Genomic DNA, 17943 nt, shown 5'->3' with positions numbered 1-17943 from the left:
TCTTCGTTCCACATATCTGCAACTCACCAGTAGATGCATTATTTTTAGAGGTTGACACAGATCTTCATAAGAACCCAGAACTTTTGTTTCTATAATCCAGTTTAGTTCATCTATTTAAATGTATAACTAAGTGAAAAGTGATCATACACGTTTTTACACCCAAACACCTGATCTATTTTAAAACACCTGATCTATTTTAAACTGTTAGCATATAGCTAGTTAGAGCTGCATAATTCATGAGAGCATGCAAACCCCCGTCCCTTAAAAATAAGAAGCACAACGCCTAAAAGCGACCGCAGCGTATTTCACACATCAAACATTAAAACACTTTTTCCCTCTTCTTCATTTCCCCAAAGAGCAAAGGGCTGTCAGTGCTAGCTAACTAGCGCTAATTAGTATAAGTCCGGGTGAGTAGATAACCCGGCGACAGGAATGTAAACACTTAAATACCGAAGTTAAATCATAAAGAGTCTATTTTACTGCCTGAACCGTTGAGTTTCCAAACCAAGAAATAAAACTTTTATTTTTATTTTTAATGAGTGTAATTATATATATATATATATGTAAAGTATTTAATGTAATTTTCTGTCTGCCAATGATCTGACCTGCTGTCTCCAAACATTAAAACACATTTTAAATTGTATTATTTATGTTGATATGTTTTCATTATCTGGAATCTTCTTGAATGTATTTTGGAGAGACCCAGAGCCTGGTCTTGTTTCATTAACTTTACAGATCTTTGCCCGTTTGATTGTATTTCAGTATTCATTAAAAACCTTTACCCACAAGTCTTCAGTCTTCTGAACTTCAACAGTTGGTCTCAAGGCCCTGACACACCAAGCTGACACCAAAGAACACAACTGTTGTGCCGCCTCACGTCTCCTGCATCTTGGCCAAAGTTGCACTGGAACACACCGCAAAGACTTCAGCCGACGGCCAAGTAGCACGTACGCACGCGTCAGTGGCAATAACTCCTTACCAGCAGGTGGCGGTAGTGTGTATTCGTCATTCAAAAGAGGTGACCGGAAGACAGACAGCGTGATATATACAAACAACAAATTGTGTGCGTTCCATTTTCACTCTCGTTCATCGAAAACATGTTTAGTGCGGTACTGGCGGTATCAGCTGTTGCTTGTGGAAGCAGTTAGATGAAAATGAAAAATAATATCCGTCTGTGTGCCTTCATAATCGTTTGTTTGCTACCTCGCTTCTCATGCACTGATTCGCTAAGCTGAACAGCCAATCAGAGTGATTTATTTTGCCGACAGCCTCCGCCCCCGATTCGATGTTGAATCGGCGGCGGAAGGTGTCGGCACGGCCGAAAAGACCCAACGGTGCGAGACACACCGATCTGAATAGGGCGACAGGACGCTCATCGACGGCAAGACATCTATGGACGGCTGAAATCGGCTTGGTGTGTTCAGGGCCTTCAGGGTAACAAGAACTGTCTTTAATAACATGCTATCCTGTCCTTCTTATGACCAGCCACAGAAGAAACCAGAGATGTGGTTTTATGCAGTAACTTTATTTAAAAGATCTTTGATGAACAAAACAAAGGGGAAAGATATACACAGTGAACACGGAGACGAAGTGGAAACCGCTGCTCCGGGCGGCCATCTTGGCTCTTATCACTTCTTCTTCCTGTTGAACCTGATGGACAGAACAGAGCGTCAGAGAGAGGGAGAGAGAGAGGCAGGTAAAGAGAGAGAGACAGGTAGAGAGAGAGACAGACAGGTAGAGAGAGAGACAGACAGGTAGAGAGAGAGAGACAGACAGACAGGTAGAGAGAGAGAGAAAGACAGGTAAAGAGACAGACAGACAGACAGAGGTAGAGAGAGAGACAGACAGGTAGAGAGAGAGACAGACAGGTAGAGAGAGAGAGACAGACAGACAGGTAGAGAGAGAGAGACAGACAGGTAGATTGAGAGACGGACAGGTAGAGAGAGAGACAGACAGACAGGTAGAGAGAGAGAGAAAGACAGACAGGTAGAGAGAGAGAGACAGACAGGTAGATTGAGAGACGGACAGGTAGAGAGAGAGACAGACAGACAGGTAGAGAGAGAGAGAAAGACAGGTAAAGAGACAGACAGACAGACAGAGGTAGAGAGAGAGACAGACAGGTAGAGAGAGAGACAGACAGGTAGAGAGAGAGAGACAGACAGACAGGTAGAGAGAGAGAGACAGACAGGTAGATTGAGAGACGGACAGGTAGAGAGAGAGACCGACAGGTAGAGAGAGACAGACAGACAGGTAGAGAGAGAGAGAGACAGGTAGAGAGAGAGACAGGTAGAGAGAGACAGACAGGTAGAGAGAGAGAGAGACAGAGAGACAGGTAGAGAGAGAGAGAGACAGACAGGTAGAGAGAGAGAGACAGACAGGTAAAGAGAGAGAGACAGACAGGTAGAGAGAGACAGACAGACAGAGGTCGAGAGACAGACAGGTAGAGAGAGAGAGACAGACAGACAGACAGGTAGAGAGAGAGACGGACAGGTAGAGAGAGAGACGGACAGGTAGAGAGAGAGACAGACAGGTAGAGAGAGAGAGACAGACAGACAGGTAGAGAGAGAGAGAGAGAGAGACAGACAGACAGGTAGAGAGAGAGAGACAGACAGGTAGAGAGAGAGACGGACAGGTAGAGAGAGAGACAGACAGGTAGAGAGAGAGAGACAGACAGACAGGTAGAGAGAGAGAGAGACAGGTAGAGAGAGAGACAGGTAGAGAGAGACAGACAGGTAGAGAGACAGAGAGACAGAGAGAGACAGACAGGTAAAGAGAGAGAGACAGACAGGTAGAGAGAGACAGACAGACAGACAGAGGTAGAGAGACAGACAGGTAGAGAGAGAGAGAGAAAGAGAGAGACAGGTAGAGACACTCACTTGGGGCCCCCCGGACGCTTCCTTTCGATACCGAGGCGTTTCCTGTCCTCGAAGGACGGTCTGTAAACAAGCAGATACACAGACATGTGAGACAGGTAAACAGACATGTGAGACAGGTAAACAGACATGTGAGACAGGTAAACAGACATGTGAACAGAGAGACAGGTAAACAGACATGTGAGACAGGTAAACAGACATGTGAGACAGGTAAACAGACATGTGAACAGAGAGACAGGTAAGCGGTGTACAGTTGAACAGACAGACAGGTAAGCAGACAGGTGGACAGACAGACAGGTAAACAGACAGGTGGACAGACAGACAGGTAAACAGACAGGTGGACAGACAGACAGGTAAACAGACAGGTGGACAGACAGGTGACTCACCCTGCTCTGTAGTGCTTCAGAGCCTTGCTGCTGGTGTTGGTCAGCTCTTTGTCGAACACTGACTTCTTCCCGCCCTTTCCTCCTTTCTGATTGGTTGCTGCAGGGACACAGTAAAGTACATCTGTCAGAACTCGTGTGGTGTTTATGAGTACTGATGCAGTATATCTGAGTACTGATGCAGTATATCTGAGTACTGATGCAGTATATCTGAGTACTGATGCAGTATATCTGAGTACTGATGCAGTACTTCTGAGTACTGATGCAGTATATCTGTGTACTTCTGAGTACTGATGCAGTATATCTGAGTACTTCTGAGTACTGATGCAGTATATCTGTGTACTTCTGAGTACTGATGCAGTATATCTGTGTACTTCTGAGTACTGATGCAGTATATCTGAGTATTTGTACCTTTCCTCTGTGGCTCCTCCTCCTCGGCCATGGCTCTCGCTCTCTTCGGTCTCCGGTCTCTCTTCGCTGCTCGCTCAGCGAACATCTGGGCCTTCAGGATCTCAAACTGAGCGCGTTCCTCCGCCTGAGAGACACACATCACACATTATTATTCATCTTATTATAACAAATAAGATCTGACTTATGGCAGCTCAGAGTCCTGTGGTGAGCCCGGACATGTTGAGACCCCAAAGTTTCAGAATAGAAATGTATAGAAGGGTCTCCAGCTCATAGAAACTGCTGATGTTGGGACATTTACAGAAGTTGCATTAATGGTCTACTCCTGGTAATCAAACACCAGAGCACAGATATGGCCATTCAGGTTAAACTGCAATGTTTGATCCTCTGCATCCCCGACAACCACCAAAATCAGAAATTGTCCAAATCGACCAAGCTATTCTAAACTAGTCACTGCATAAGCTATAATGCTAATGAACACGACTTGTTCAAATGTCCCAACACATGCAGGTTAGCATCCGTAGGCCTGTTGCGATAATCAATAAATTGACTTGGAATCGATAACTTTTCTGAGCTCGATAAATTGCCGTTTACATGCGTGTTTGTTTACATAGCGATGTGCCCGGCGCGCTGTGAGGGGCGGGGCTCACACAGCCAGGGCAGGACACTCCGCGTGCAGCAGCCAAATGAATAACATAGAGACAAGCAGGAGACAACGTGTGACTTACTCGAGGGCAATTTGAAGTTAAATGCAAGCGGTTGCAAACTTCCAATACCACATCTCCAGTGTGGGAATATTTTGTGGGTTTGGGGGGGTCCGAAAACCAGTCAGGTTTAACCCTAACCCTAACATGTCACCCATCTCCTTGGCATAGAGTTGATCAGGTTGTTGATTGTGGCCTGTGGAATGTGGGTCCTCTTCAATGGCTGTGCCAAGTTGCTGGATATTGGCAGGAACTGGAACACGCTGTCGTATACGCCGATCCAGAGCATCCCAAACATGCTCAATGGGTGACATGTTAGGGTTAGGGTTTAACCCTAGGGTTTTCGGACCCCCCCAGACCCCCCCAATAAAGCAAAACTGCACGTTTCAGAGTGGCCTTTTCTTGTGGCCAGCCTAAGGCACACCTGTGCAATAATCATGCTGTCTAATCAGCATCTTGATATGCCACACCTGTGAGGTGGGATGGATTATCTCGGCAAAGGAGAAGTGCTCACTATCACAGATCTTTTCAGATTTGTGAACAATATTTGAGAGAAATGGTTATTTTGTGTACCGTAATTTTCGGACTATAAGCCACGCCTTTTTCCCTATTTTTCGACGCTGCGGCTTATATAACGGTGCGGCTAATCTATGGATTTTTACAGCTAACGGCCAACACCTTTAACTCTATGGGCTCTATGGCCGGTCCGCGGACCCCCACCTTTAAGCGGCGGGTTCCAGCAGGAAAAGCTGGAGGCCGGAAAAGAGTGAGACAGGTAGCGCGCAAAAGTAAAAGTGGAACCGAGAGTGGTATGCCGCTGCTGTGGCTTATATTCAGGTGCGCCTTATAGTCCGAAAATTACGGTATATAGAAAATGTTTTAGATCTTTGAGTTCATCTCATGAAAAATGGGAGCAAAAACAAAAGTGTTGCATTTATATTTTTGTTCAGTGTAAATACATATTTATATAACGGACGAGTCGAATATAGCAATCTGATTGGTCCTTAGCCGTGATATAATGAGCGTATATCAGGAGAGGGTAGAATTGTAGTTACTTTTCACAAGTCAGTATCCCTCCACGACTGAGTAAAGCTACAACCGTTACAACTGTTGCATTAGGTAATACTTCCGTTACGAAACTAACTAACTAACAAAGCTTGCTGTGAATGAATCAAAGTAAATATCTAAGTGGTCATGAACACATCTGTCCATCAGACAGAGGGCTGCTGTGCCTCCTGTCATCATTAATGGACGTCTCTTTCAAATGACCGCTCAGAGGAGAGGAGTTCTCATTTCTCTAACCGCCTGCTGCTTCCCCTCCTCTCTCCTCGGTTCCCCTCCTCTCTCCCCTCCTCGGCTCCTCCGCTCGCATCTCCTGTGGGCGGGACTAAGACACGAGGATAGGAGTCGAGGAGGGCAGTCGAGGAGGGGAGTTAGAGAAATGAGAAAGGGCCTCTCTCTCTCTCTCTCTCTCTCTCATTCTCTCTCTCTCTCATTCTCTCACCGTGGGCTCCTTCCTCTTCCCCTCCTGCAGGAACTTCTGTCTCTTCTTCTTCCCTCTGAGAGCCAGGTCAAACTCCTGCAGAGCCTTCGACACTGAGAGGAGACACAGGGAGAAACACTACAGAGTACTGTGGAGAAATACTACAGAGTACTGTGGAGAAACACTACAGAGTACTGTGGAGAAACACTACAGAGTACTGTGGAGATACACTACAGAGTACTGTGGAGAAACACTACACAGTACTGTGGAGAAACACTACAGAGTACTGTGGAGAAACACTACACAGTACTGTGGAGAAACACTACAGAGTACTGTGGAGAAACACTACAGAGTACTGTGGAGAAACACTACAGAGTACTGAGAAACACTACAGAGTACTGTGGAGAAACACTACAGAGTACTGTGGAGAAACACTACAGAGTACTGTGGAGAAACACTACAGAGTACTGTGGAGAAACACTACAGAGTACTGTGGAGAAACACTACAGAGTACTGTGGAGAAACACTACAGAGTACTGTGGAGAAACACTACAGAGTACTGTGGAGAAACACTACAGAGTACTGTGGAGATACACTACAGAGTACTGTGGAGAAACACTACAGAGTACTGTGGAGAAACACTACAGAGTACTGTGGAGAAACACTACAGAGTACTGTGGAGAAACACTACAGAGTACTGTGGAGAAACACTACAGAGTACTCTGGAGAAACACTACAGAGTACTCTGGAGAAACACTACAGAGTACTGTGGAGAAACACTACAGAGTACTGTGGAGAAACACTACAGAGTACTCTGGAGAAACACTACAGAGTACTGTGGAGAAACACTACAGAGTACTGTGGAGAAACACTACAGAGTACTCTGGAGAAACACTACAGAGTACTCTGGAGAAACACTACAGAGTACTGTGGAGAAACACTACAGAGTACTGTGGAGAAACACTACAGAGTACTGTGGAGAAACACTACAGAGTACTGTGGAGAAACACTACAGAGTACTGTGGAGAAACACTACAGAGTACTGTGGAGAAACACTACAGAGTACTCTGGAGAAACACTACAGAGTACTGTGGAGAAACACTACAGAGTACTGTGGAGAAACACTACAGAGTACTGTGGAGAAACACTACAGAGTACTGTGGAGAAACACTACAGAGTATGAAGCAAGAGTACAGTAGTGACATACTTTTACTCATGTACAAGACCTGTATTCATATTCTGTATAAACTGTGAAATCCACTGAGACAAATCTAAAATGTTGATATTGGGTTATATAAATAAACATTGATTGATTGATCTGAGTACTTCTACTTTTACTCAAGAACAAGATCTGAGTACTTCTACTTTTACTCAAGAACAAGATCTGAGTACTTCTACTTTTACTCAAGTACAATATCTGAGTACTTCTACTTTTACTCAAGAACAAGATCTGAGTACTTCTACTTTTACTCAAGTACAAGATCTGAGTACTTCTACTTTTACTCAAGTATAAGATCTGAGTACTTCTACTTTTACTCAAGTACAAGATCTGAGTACTTCTACTTTTACTCAAGTATAAGATCTGAGTACTTCTACTTTTACTCAAGTACAAGATCTGAGTACTTCTACTTTTACTCAAGTATAAGATCTGAGTACTTCTACTTTTACTCAAGTACAAGATCTGAGTACTTCTACTCAAGTACAACAGTAGTGTGTACTTGTACCTCCCTCTGAGTACAGTAGTGTGTACTTGTACTTACCTCGGCTCTGTTTCCTCTCCTGCTGAGTCTGAAACCAGACGCGTGATTGGTCGGCGGTTGAAGTTCCCTCGAGGCGCTTCTGAGCGACACTCAGCTAGACAAACAGGAAGTAAAGGAAACATCAAATCTCAAGAGGTTGCTGCGTGGCAGGCCGGAGCGTCAGCAGGTGCACCTCAGGTCCACTGCTGCTGTTCGGCTGATCACATGGAGTTACTAGCAGGCTCTGTGAGGGAGCCCCCCTGAACAGGTGCTTTGTGGACACATGGATCGTTACCGTAGTGATTATTGATCGTTACCATAGTGATTATTGATCGTTACCTTAGTGATTATTGATCGTTACCTTAGTGATTATTGATCGTTACCTTAGTGATTATTGATCGTTACCTTAGTGATTATTGATCGTTACCTTAGTGATTATTGATCGTTACCTTATTGATCCTTACCTTGGCCTCAGAGGCAGCGAACTCCCTCTCCTCTCTCTCCAGCCTCACCACCGCCTCCACGTCTTTCTCCAGCTTAGTGATCACATCTCTGAACTTCAGGATGACATCTGACACACAGAGAGAGAGAGAGAGAGAGAGAGAGGGAGAGAGAGAGAGACAGAGGAGGGAGAGAGAGACAGAGAGACAGGAGAGAGACAGAGACAATTAACAACCAACAAACCGTCAGCTTTTAAATGGCTTCTTAAAGCCCACCTCTTCTCCTTAGCGTATTGACATCTTTTAGATTGTCTTTTGTTTTTACTTGTCCTTGTTGTGTCTGAGCTGCACGGCACTTTGGTCTGGAGGTTTAACTCTCTCTCTCTCGCTTTCGCTCTCGCTCGCTTTCGCTTTCGCTTTCGCTCGCTCTCTCGCTCTCTCTCGCTCTCTCTCGCTCTCTCTCTCTCTCTCTCTCTCCCTCCCTCCCCCTCTCTCTCCCTCTCCCTACCTCTCTCTCCCTCTCCCCACCTCTCTCTCCCTCTCTCTCCCTTTCCCTCTCCCCACCTCTCTCTCTCTCTCTCTCTCTCTCCCTCCCTCCCTCTCCCTCTCTCTCTCTCTCTCCCTCCCTATCCACCTCTCTCTCTCTCTCTCTCCTCTCTCTCTCTCACCTGGTGGCAGGACTCTGGCCTTCACGCTGTTCTTGGCTGATTTGACGACCTCCTTGAGGATCCTCCTCTCAGATTCTCCCACCAGAGACACGGAGCGTCCGGACTTCCCGGCTCTGGCTGTGCGACCCACCCGATGGACGTAGTGCTTGGGTGTGGACGGCATGGTGAAGTTTATCACCTGAGAGACAGACAGGACACAGAGAGGGACATTGTTCTTATGTGTCAACTAGGGATGTTAACGGTTAATCGACTATCGATTAATTGTCGAAAAGAATTTACTCGATTAAATTAAATTAATTGTGACTAATTGAACATTGTAATCTAAGACCGTTTCCCACAGGACGTACTTGAACGTGACCCGAGATTCTCGCGAGACCTCTCACAAACTTGAGGCGGCAAAAAAACTAAAACAAACAATGATGAGGCGGTCAAAACGGAGTGGAGTGTGGGAGCATTTTAGATTAATTAACGATGAAAAAGACGCACAATGCAAACTTTGCGGTGCTACATTTAAATACAACAGCTCTACAAGTTCGTTAAGATACCACCTGAACAACTTGCATGTAACGTTAGCCATTCCGTCGCCTTCACAACCTACAATTGCTGCTGTGCTGGGAAGGCGAGTATGCGACCAAAGAAAAGCAGACGGCATTACTCAGAGAATTTGCGGGATGATTGAAAGAGATATAATGCCAATTAGCACCACCGAGGCCGAGGGATTTCGGGAGCTGATACAATTCATGGAGCCAGGATATAACATCCCTTCGCGAGCGACCGTGACTTCCAACTTGGAAGCACGCTACGAAATTAAGAAGGCTAAGCTAAAAACATGTTTGTCCGCGGCTAATGTGGCTCTGACGACGGATTGTTGGACAGCACTGACTACAGAAAGCTACATCACGATTACTTGCCACTATATTGAAAACGACTGGCAGGTAAAGTCGGCAGTCCTTCTTACGGAGAGCTTATCCGAGAGACATACAGCTGATAATTTAGCTGCCAAACTGAACCAGGCTGTGGAGTCATGGGGACTCACCGGCCGTGTAGTAGCCTGTGTGCACGACAACGCTCGGAACATTGTTTCAGCAAACAACCCCGCACGAGTCAGTTGGAAATCAGTGTGTTGCTTTGCTCATACTTTAAATCTGGCCGTCAATGACGGATTCGCTGCTGCTGGTGTCAACCGAGTAATTGGAGCTGCTGGCAGGCTGGTCAAGCACTTCAATCACAGCACACCAGCAACGAAAGCGCTAGAAGCAAAACAAAGACAAATGCAGCTACCAGCTCATCGGCTCATTCAGTCCTGTAAGACCAGGTGGAACTCTGTACATGCGATGTTTGGCAGACTCGTAGAACAGCGATGGGCCGTGTGTGCTGTGCTAACAGACCGCTCAGAGACCAAGCTTTCAGATGCGAGGACGCTGGAATTGAGAGACGACTTCTGGCAGCTTATGGAGGACATAGCGCCAGCACTAGAGGCTCTCCAATGTGCAACTACTGTAATGTCAGCAGAGACGGAGGTATCCATATCCAACACGTACCCCATCACATTTAGTCTGATTAACACGCATCTGAAGATGGCAAATGGAGACAGCAACAGAGTGGCGGAATTCAAATCTAAAGTGCGCACTTCGTTGGGGGAACGGATGAAGGTAAGCTATGGCCATTAATTAATTAAACTCTTCGATCACATTTGAGCTATATAACAGATTATGGGGTGAATCACTTATCACCAACACATTGTCACAGTGTAAACTGCGTTTTTATGCAGTTGTACCCTTGTCATGTCAAACCTTATTAAATAAAACTCTAATGCTAGCTTTCTCCTTTATTTAATTTTAACAGGTTGAGTCTGAAGACCTCACATCAACAACACCAATGATAGCAACGATGCTGGACCCACGGCATAAGCACCTGGGATTTCTAAGCCCAGCAAGCAGGATCTCAGCTAATACCAAACTGCTTGAACTGGCTATGGAACATGTGGACTCCACATCAACAAATGAAGCCACCACTGGAGATGATGTGCCAGTCCAGGGAGCTACACTTCAGAGACACACTTCTGCTATGACTCTTCTACTGGGTGAAAACTATACCACCAGCAGCAACGATGACATTAAAGAGGAAGTGGACATGTTTCTGAAGGATGCCTCACCACTCCTTGATTCCAGTCCCACAGAATGGTGGAAAGTCAATGAAGGAAGATTTCCGAGGCTGGCAAATGTGGCACGACGATATCTGTGCATACCGGGCACGTCTGTCCCATCAGAACGTGTATTCTCAGCAGCTGGCCTGACTGTAAACAGGCTGCGCACACGACTTACTCCTGACCACGTTAATATGCTTATTTTCTTGAACAAAAATAGAGGGGTCTAGGTCAGGAGCCTATTCAAAACACATTGAGACAGGAATGTTTTTGTTTCAGGAGAGGTAGCCTATATCTTCATTTGAGTGTTCTAAGGGTCGCCCTCTAATGTTACTGTCACCTTCCTCAGGGATGATTTAAGTTGTGTTCAGAATATATTTGAAGTTTCCAGGGCTAGTTATCTTACTGTTACCTTTCTCAGACCAAAGGGGATTATAAATGCTGCTGCTAATGTTTCAAGTTTTACATATGTAGTTAACCAGATTATAATTTGTAGGCTTAATATTGTGTAGGCTAGGCCTACCCATATTGTTTAGATTTCTATTTAAAATTAATTTTATTTTGCTTAATGTTTCACATGCGACAGGTGAGCCAGTGCACAATTATTTTTTTATGTATTTGAATTTTCTGTGCTTAATTTATTTTGTTAAACTACATAAATGCCATTATCTGCACATTATCCTAACTGGTACAATAAAACATCAATTGTGCAATATAGCATGCATTTTTATTCAGTAAATAAGCAATATTTACATTACATTACATTACATTGCATTTAGCTGACGCTTTTATCCAAAGCGACTTACAATAAGTGCATTAGACCAGGAAGATACAACCTTTAAGAAAACAGAATCATATAAGTCCATCAGGTTTCATAGAGCCAAACATTTCAAGTGCTACTCAACTGGCTTTAGATCAGCCAGCCCTTTATTAGTATATAAGTGCTTTGTTAGTAATTCTATCGCTATTTAGCTTTTTATGTTAAAGACACTATCGATACAGTGAGAAATTTACATTCTCAGGAAAAAAGCCGTTTATATCAGTTAATCGTTAATCGATCGATAAGGTCAATCAACTAATGATTAATGAATTAATCGATAATTTGCATCCCTAGTGTCAACAATTAAAGACAAAGCTTCACTCTCTCGTCTAGTTCATTTCAAACCTTTATTTATCCAGGTGTGTCCCATTGATCTCTTTTTCAAGGGAGGCCTGCTCAAAGTAGTTGACAGCAGTTTGAAGTTGTATGATGTATGTGTAGATGTTATGGATAGTAGGGTCCCCAGCTCATAAGCTTTTTCGGATGCTAACCATCATATGTTGGGCAATTTGTATAATTAGCACAAGTTGCATTAATTAGCTTTAAAATCTACAATAGTTACATAATTGATTGGCGATTTTGAAACTTTTGGTGTGGTTTGGGATGTTACTGAGGATGTGAATTTATTTCTGGCATTTTCAGGATAAAAAAATAATGGCAGTTTTACCAGAAAAAGGCTTTATTTGTACTCTTTATTTTATTTTGATTAATTTGGGGTTTAATTAGGCGCTTTCACACCGGAGTACTTTTCCCAGTATAGTTCCGATAGTTCTTGAAATGTTGCGTTCACACCAAAAAAATACTAGAACTTAGTTCATGAGAACCTTTTCAGCCCCTTTGTGGTCCCTGCTAGAGAGCAGGTACTTTCGTGCGAGAAAAGGTTCCCATTTCTGATTGGCTGGGCGAATTGCAAATCACGCCCGGAAAACTCGGAAAAGTTTTTGCTGGCATTAGCATTATTAGCATTAGCATTATTAGCATTAGCATTATTAGCATTAGCATTATTAGCATTAGCATTATTAGCATTAGCCCAGCGCACAAACGCAGAGAGACTAACTTCTGGCAACACAAAAGAAAACATGGGAGCGGTGGAGATGAGGAGGTGTTGGCGTTCTGACGATTTACTCGGGGACTTCGGGTGACAGTATACGCCGTGAAGTTGTTTGCGGCCTGCCAGTAAACCCAAAGCAGAAGAAGAAGAAAAAGAAGTGGCGTCAGCGGCTTCATTTGCCTAATCCTCCCTCAGGAACTTATTCCGGTGTGAACGCGATCTGCTCTTTAGTTTTCTCTCTTCGTTGGTGCGCGGGGTTAATGCTAATAATGCTAATGCCAGCAAATACAATGGCGGCTTCAAAAAACTGTTCCGAGTTTTACGGGCCGTGGTTTGCAATTCGCCCGGCCAATCAGAAACTAACTTCACAGAACTAAAAGTATGCTTTAAAAAAGGTTTAATGAGATGATGGAATCAAAGCTGAACTGTATCACATAAAAAGGCGATAAATATCGTACCGTGAGTATTTGGTATCGTTACATCTCTCGTCTTCACCGTAGAGGAGCAGATCGCCACTGGGCTTTCAACTAAAGACACAGCCACGCAAAAACTGCGGCATTTGCACAGCTCCTTATGGGTACTGCAATTAGTGAAGTGCTTTCCTCCGTGGTGAAACGATCAGCACTGCACCACGGAGGAAAGCGGCAGAAAGTCTCCTGGAGATAAAGAGGGCGGGGCTGCGTTACGTGCATGGCTTCCTTCTGCCGGTAACGGGGAGACGAGCTCTGGCGGCGGTCTCGTTCAGGATCCGAAAATTAATTTAAATATTTTGCACACTTATTCCACTTATTCCTAGTGTGCCACTGGTTACGGTGCCAGGGGTTGCCGACCCCTGATATAGGGCTTACACACGGAGCCGTTGGACCCCCAGAGCGTTGCATATGTCGGTCTACCCACCTTGGACCCCCCCCACCCCACAGAGTGGAGCAAGGCAATGAAACTTAAAATAATAAGCGGCATTTTACGGCGCGCTATGCATGGGGCCGCCTTGTGGGGTTTCCCGACATGTCGATTCAGTAAATTAAAGGGTGTTTCATGTTGTCGTTGCTGTGGGACTTCTTAATACCTTGGAAAATGCCATTTAATACTTTTTAATACTTTTTAATAGCCTTAATTTTCGCTAAATGGATTTATCAACTTTTAATACTTTTTAAGACCCCGCGGACACCCTGGTGATGGTAAAATTGGTTTGCCATGAATTTAGTGATGGATTGTAAACATTGAAATGTAGCTTTAAGAGTTTCTCAGTTACAAGGTTGTTGTTTGAATGAATCAGACTCTGATGGTGCAGCGCTGTACTGTACCTCTTTATGTAGGCATTTCTTCCCTAACAAATTGTTCTTAGCGCTGATCAGGGGGAACTTGGCTGAATCTTTTTTTCAAAGGGGATACATTATTGAAAAAAGTTTGAGAACCACTGACTTAGAGAAACTAAAGGAAGAGACTCACCGTTTTCACTCCATCGATATCCAGACCTCGAGCTGCCACGTCCGTCGCCACCAAGATATCAATCTGATCGTCTTTAAAGCGCCTGCAGAACGAGAGAACCAACACACAGTTACACACTTCAGACTAGACGACTGTCGCTGAGCTTTCAAAGTTAACGAAGTGAAACATTCATATCTGCCCCGTGGCTCAGATCTGAAATGTAACGTGCTCCTCCGCCTGTCGCCAAGACTCAGGAAAATAGGGACGTCTTCTGGAATCCTGCCGACAAAACGTAAATATGACCTCTTTGGTGGAGGTAACTAATCCACAGGTAACTAACAGGCAGGTAAACCACGACACTATAGACGAATGAACTAAACCAATCCAAAGGTGACTAATCGATTGGTAACCAACAGGCAGGTAACTGTTCCACAGGTTACTGACAGGGAGGTAACTAATCCACAGGTTACTGACAGGGAGGTAACTAATCAACAGGTTACTCACAGGGAGGTAACTAATCCACAGGTTACTGACAGGGAGGTAACTAATCCACAGGTTACTGACAGGGAGGTAACTAATCCACAGGTTACTGACAGGGAGGTAACTAATCCACAGGTTACTAACAGGGAGGTAACTAATCCACAGGTTACTCACAGGGAGGTAACTAATCCACAGGTTACCGACAGGGAGGTAACTAATCCACAGGTTACTGACAGGGAGGTAACTAATCCACAGGTTACCGACAGGGAGGTAACTAATCCACAGGTTACTAACAGGGAGGTAACTAATCCACAGGTTACTCACAGGAGGTAACTAATCCACAGGTTACTAACAGGGAGGTAACTAATCCACAGGTTACTCACAGGGAGGTACTAATCCACAGGTACTCACAGGGAGGTAACTAATCCACAGGTTACTAACAGGGAGGTAACTAATCCACAGGTTACTCACAGGGAGGTAACTAATCCACAGTTACTGACAGGGAGGTAACTAATCCACAGGTTACTAACAGGGAGGTAACTAATCCACAGGTTACTGACAGGGAGGTAACTAAACCACAGGTTACTGACAGGGAGGTAACTAATCCACAGGTTACTGACAGGAGGTAACTAATCCACAGGTTACTGACAGGGAGGTAACTAATCCACAGGTTACTAACAGGGAGGTAACTAATCAACAGGTTACTGACAGGGAGGTAATTAATCTACAGGTTACTAACAGGGAGGTACGAATCAACAGGTTACTGACAGGGAGGTAACTAATCCACAGGTTACTAACAGGGAGGTAACTAATCCACAGGTTACTAACAGGGAGGTAACTAATCCACAGGTTACTAACAGGGAGGTAACTAATCCACAGGTTACTGACAGGAGGTAACTAATCACAGGTTACTAACAGGAGGTAACTAATCCACAGGTTACTGACAGGGAGGTAATTAATCTACAGGTTACTAACAGGGAGGTAACTAATCAACAGGTACTGACAGGGAGGTAACTAATCCACAGGTTACTAACAGGGAGGTAACTAATCCACAGGTTACTAACAGGGAGGTAACTAATCCACAGGTTACTGACAGGGAGGTAACTAATCCACAGGTTACTACAGGGAGGTAACTAATCCACAGGTTACTAACAGGGAGGTAACTAATCCACAGGTTACTCACAGGGAGGTAACTAATCCACAGGTTACTCACAGGGAGGTAACTAATCCACAGGTTACTAACAGGGAGGTAACTAATCCACAGGTTACTAACAGGAGGTAACTAATCCACAGGTTACTGACAGGGAGGTAACTAATCCACAGGTTACTGACAGGGAGGTAACTAATCCACAGGTTACTAACAGGGAGGTAACTAATCCACAGGTTACTGACAGGGAGGTAACTAATCCACAGGTTACTGACAGGGAGGTAACTAATCCACAGGTTACTGACAGGGAGGTAACTAATCCACAGGTTACTGACAGGGAGGTAACTAGTCCACAGGTTACTAACAGGGAGGTAACTAATCCACAGGTTACTGACAGGGAGGTAACTAAACCACAGGTTACTGACAGGGAGGTAACTAATCCACAGGTTACTAACAGGGAGGTAACTAATCCACAGGTTACTAACAGGAGGTAACTAATCCACAGGTTACCTGACAGGGAGGTAACTAAACCACAGTTACTAACAGGGAGGTAACTAATCCACAGGTTACTCACAGGGAGGTAACTAATCCACAAGGTTACTCACAGGGAGGTAACTCATCCACAGGTTACTAACAGGGAGGTAACTAATCCACAGGTTACTAACAGGGAGGTAACTAATCCACAGGTTACTCACAGGGAGGTAACTAATCTACAGGTTACTAACAGGAGGTAACTAATCCACAGGTTACTAACAGGGAGGTAACTAATCCACAGGTTACTCACAGGGAGGCTCACAGGGAGGTAACTAATCTACAGGTTACTCACATGGAGGTAACTAATCCACAGGTTACTCACAGGGAGGTAACTAATCCACAGGTTACTCACAGGGAGGTAACTAATCCACAGGTTACTCACAGGGAGGTAACTAATCCACAGGTTACTGACAGGGAGGTAACTAATCCACAGGTTACTGACAGGGAGGTAACTAATCCACAGGTTACTCACAGGGAGGTAACTAATCCACAGGTTACTAACAGGGAGGTAACTAATCCACAGGTTACTCACAGGGATGGTAACTAATCCACAGGTTACTAACAGGGAGGTAACTCATCCACAGGTTACTAACAGGGAGGTAACTAATCCACAGGTTACTAACAGGGAGGTAACTAATCCACAGGTTACTCACAGGGAGGTAACTAATCCACAGGTTACTAACAGGGAGGTAACTCATCCACAGGTTACTGACAGGGAGGTAACTAATCCACAGGTTACTGACAGGGAGGTAACTAATCCACAGGTTACTAACAGGGAGGTAACTAATCCACAGGTTACTCACAGGGAGGTAACTAATCCACAGGTTACTGACAGGGAGGTAACTAATCCACAGGTTACTGACAGGGAGGTAACTAATCCACAGGTTACTAACAGGGAGGTAACTAATCCACAGGTTACTGACAGGGAGGTAACTAATCCACAGGTTACTCACAGGGAGGTAACTAATCCACAGGTTACTCACAGGGAGGTAACTAATCCACAGGTTACTGACAGGGAGGTAACTAATCCACAGGTTACTCACAGGGAGGTAACTAATCCACAGGTTACTGACAGGGAGGTAACTAATCTACAGGTTACTAACAGGGAGGTAACTAATCCACAGGTTACTGACAGGGAGGTAACTAATCCACAGGTTACTGACAGGGAGGTAACTAATCCACAGGTTACTCACAGGGAGGTAACTAATCCACAGGTTACTAACAGGGAGGTAACTAATCCACAGGTTACTCACATGGAGGTAACTAATCCACAGGTTACTAACAGGGAGGTAACTAATCCACAGGTTACTGACAGGGAGGTAACTAATCCACAGGTTACTGACAGGGAGGTAACTAATCCACAGGTTACTCACATGGAGGTAACTAATCCACAGGTTACTAACAGGGAGGTAACTAATCCACAGGTTACTAACAGGGAGGTAACTAATCCACAGGTTACTAACAGGGAGGTAACTAATCCACAGGTTACTAACAGGGAGGTAACTAATCCACAGGTTACTAACAGGGAGGTAACTAATCCACAGGTTACTAACAGGGAGGTAACTAATCCACAGGTTACTGACAGGGAGGTAACTAATCCACAGGTTACTAACAGGGAGGTAACTATCCACAGGTTACT

General features: G+C 44.6%; 2 protein-coding genes across 2 annotated transcripts in view; one reads left to right on the top strand and one right to left on the bottom strand.

The window, feature by feature from the left end:
• Positions 1-1504: 1504 nt before the first annotated feature.
• ddx27 (DEAD (Asp-Glu-Ala-Asp) box polypeptide 27) overlaps positions 1505-17943 on the bottom strand; it is a 34815-nt gene continuing 18376 nt past the window's right edge. The window contains exons 13-21 of the mRNA XM_079682223.1: positions 14165-14246; positions 8699-8876; positions 8055-8161; positions 7612-7705; positions 5873-5964; positions 3668-3791; positions 3260-3356; positions 2877-2936; positions 1505-1650 (exon numbers count right to left, since the gene is read on the bottom strand). Of these exons, the coding sequence (XP_079538349.1) occupies positions 1629-1650; positions 2877-2936; positions 3260-3356; positions 3668-3791; positions 5873-5964; positions 7612-7705; positions 8055-8161; positions 8699-8876; positions 14165-14246 (856 nt within the window). The 3' untranslated portion in view covers positions 1505-1628. The remainder of the gene's footprint in view (positions 1651-2876; positions 2937-3259; positions 3357-3667; positions 3792-5872; positions 5965-7611; positions 7706-8054; positions 8162-8698; positions 8877-14164; positions 14247-17943) is intronic.
• Positions 9067-11559, top strand: LOC307041618 (E3 SUMO-protein ligase ZBED1-like). The gene is made up of 2 exons (XM_079685076.1): positions 9067-10350; positions 10544-11559. Exons 1-2 carry the CDS (start codon positions 9115-9117, stop codon positions 11072-11074), a joined length of 1767 nt encoding a protein of 588 aa, XP_079541202.1. The 5' UTR covers positions 9067-9114; the 3' UTR covers positions 11075-11559.

The sequence above is a fragment of the Notothenia rossii genome (assembly GCF_949606895.1).
Source record: "Notothenia rossii genome assembly, chromosome: 5".
NCBI classification, from domain to species: Eukaryota; Metazoa; Chordata; class Actinopteri; order Perciformes; family Nototheniidae; genus Notothenia; species Notothenia rossii.
The sequence above is the reverse complement of the archived record's forward strand: the minus strand, read 5'-3'. Positions and strand labels throughout refer to the sequence as shown.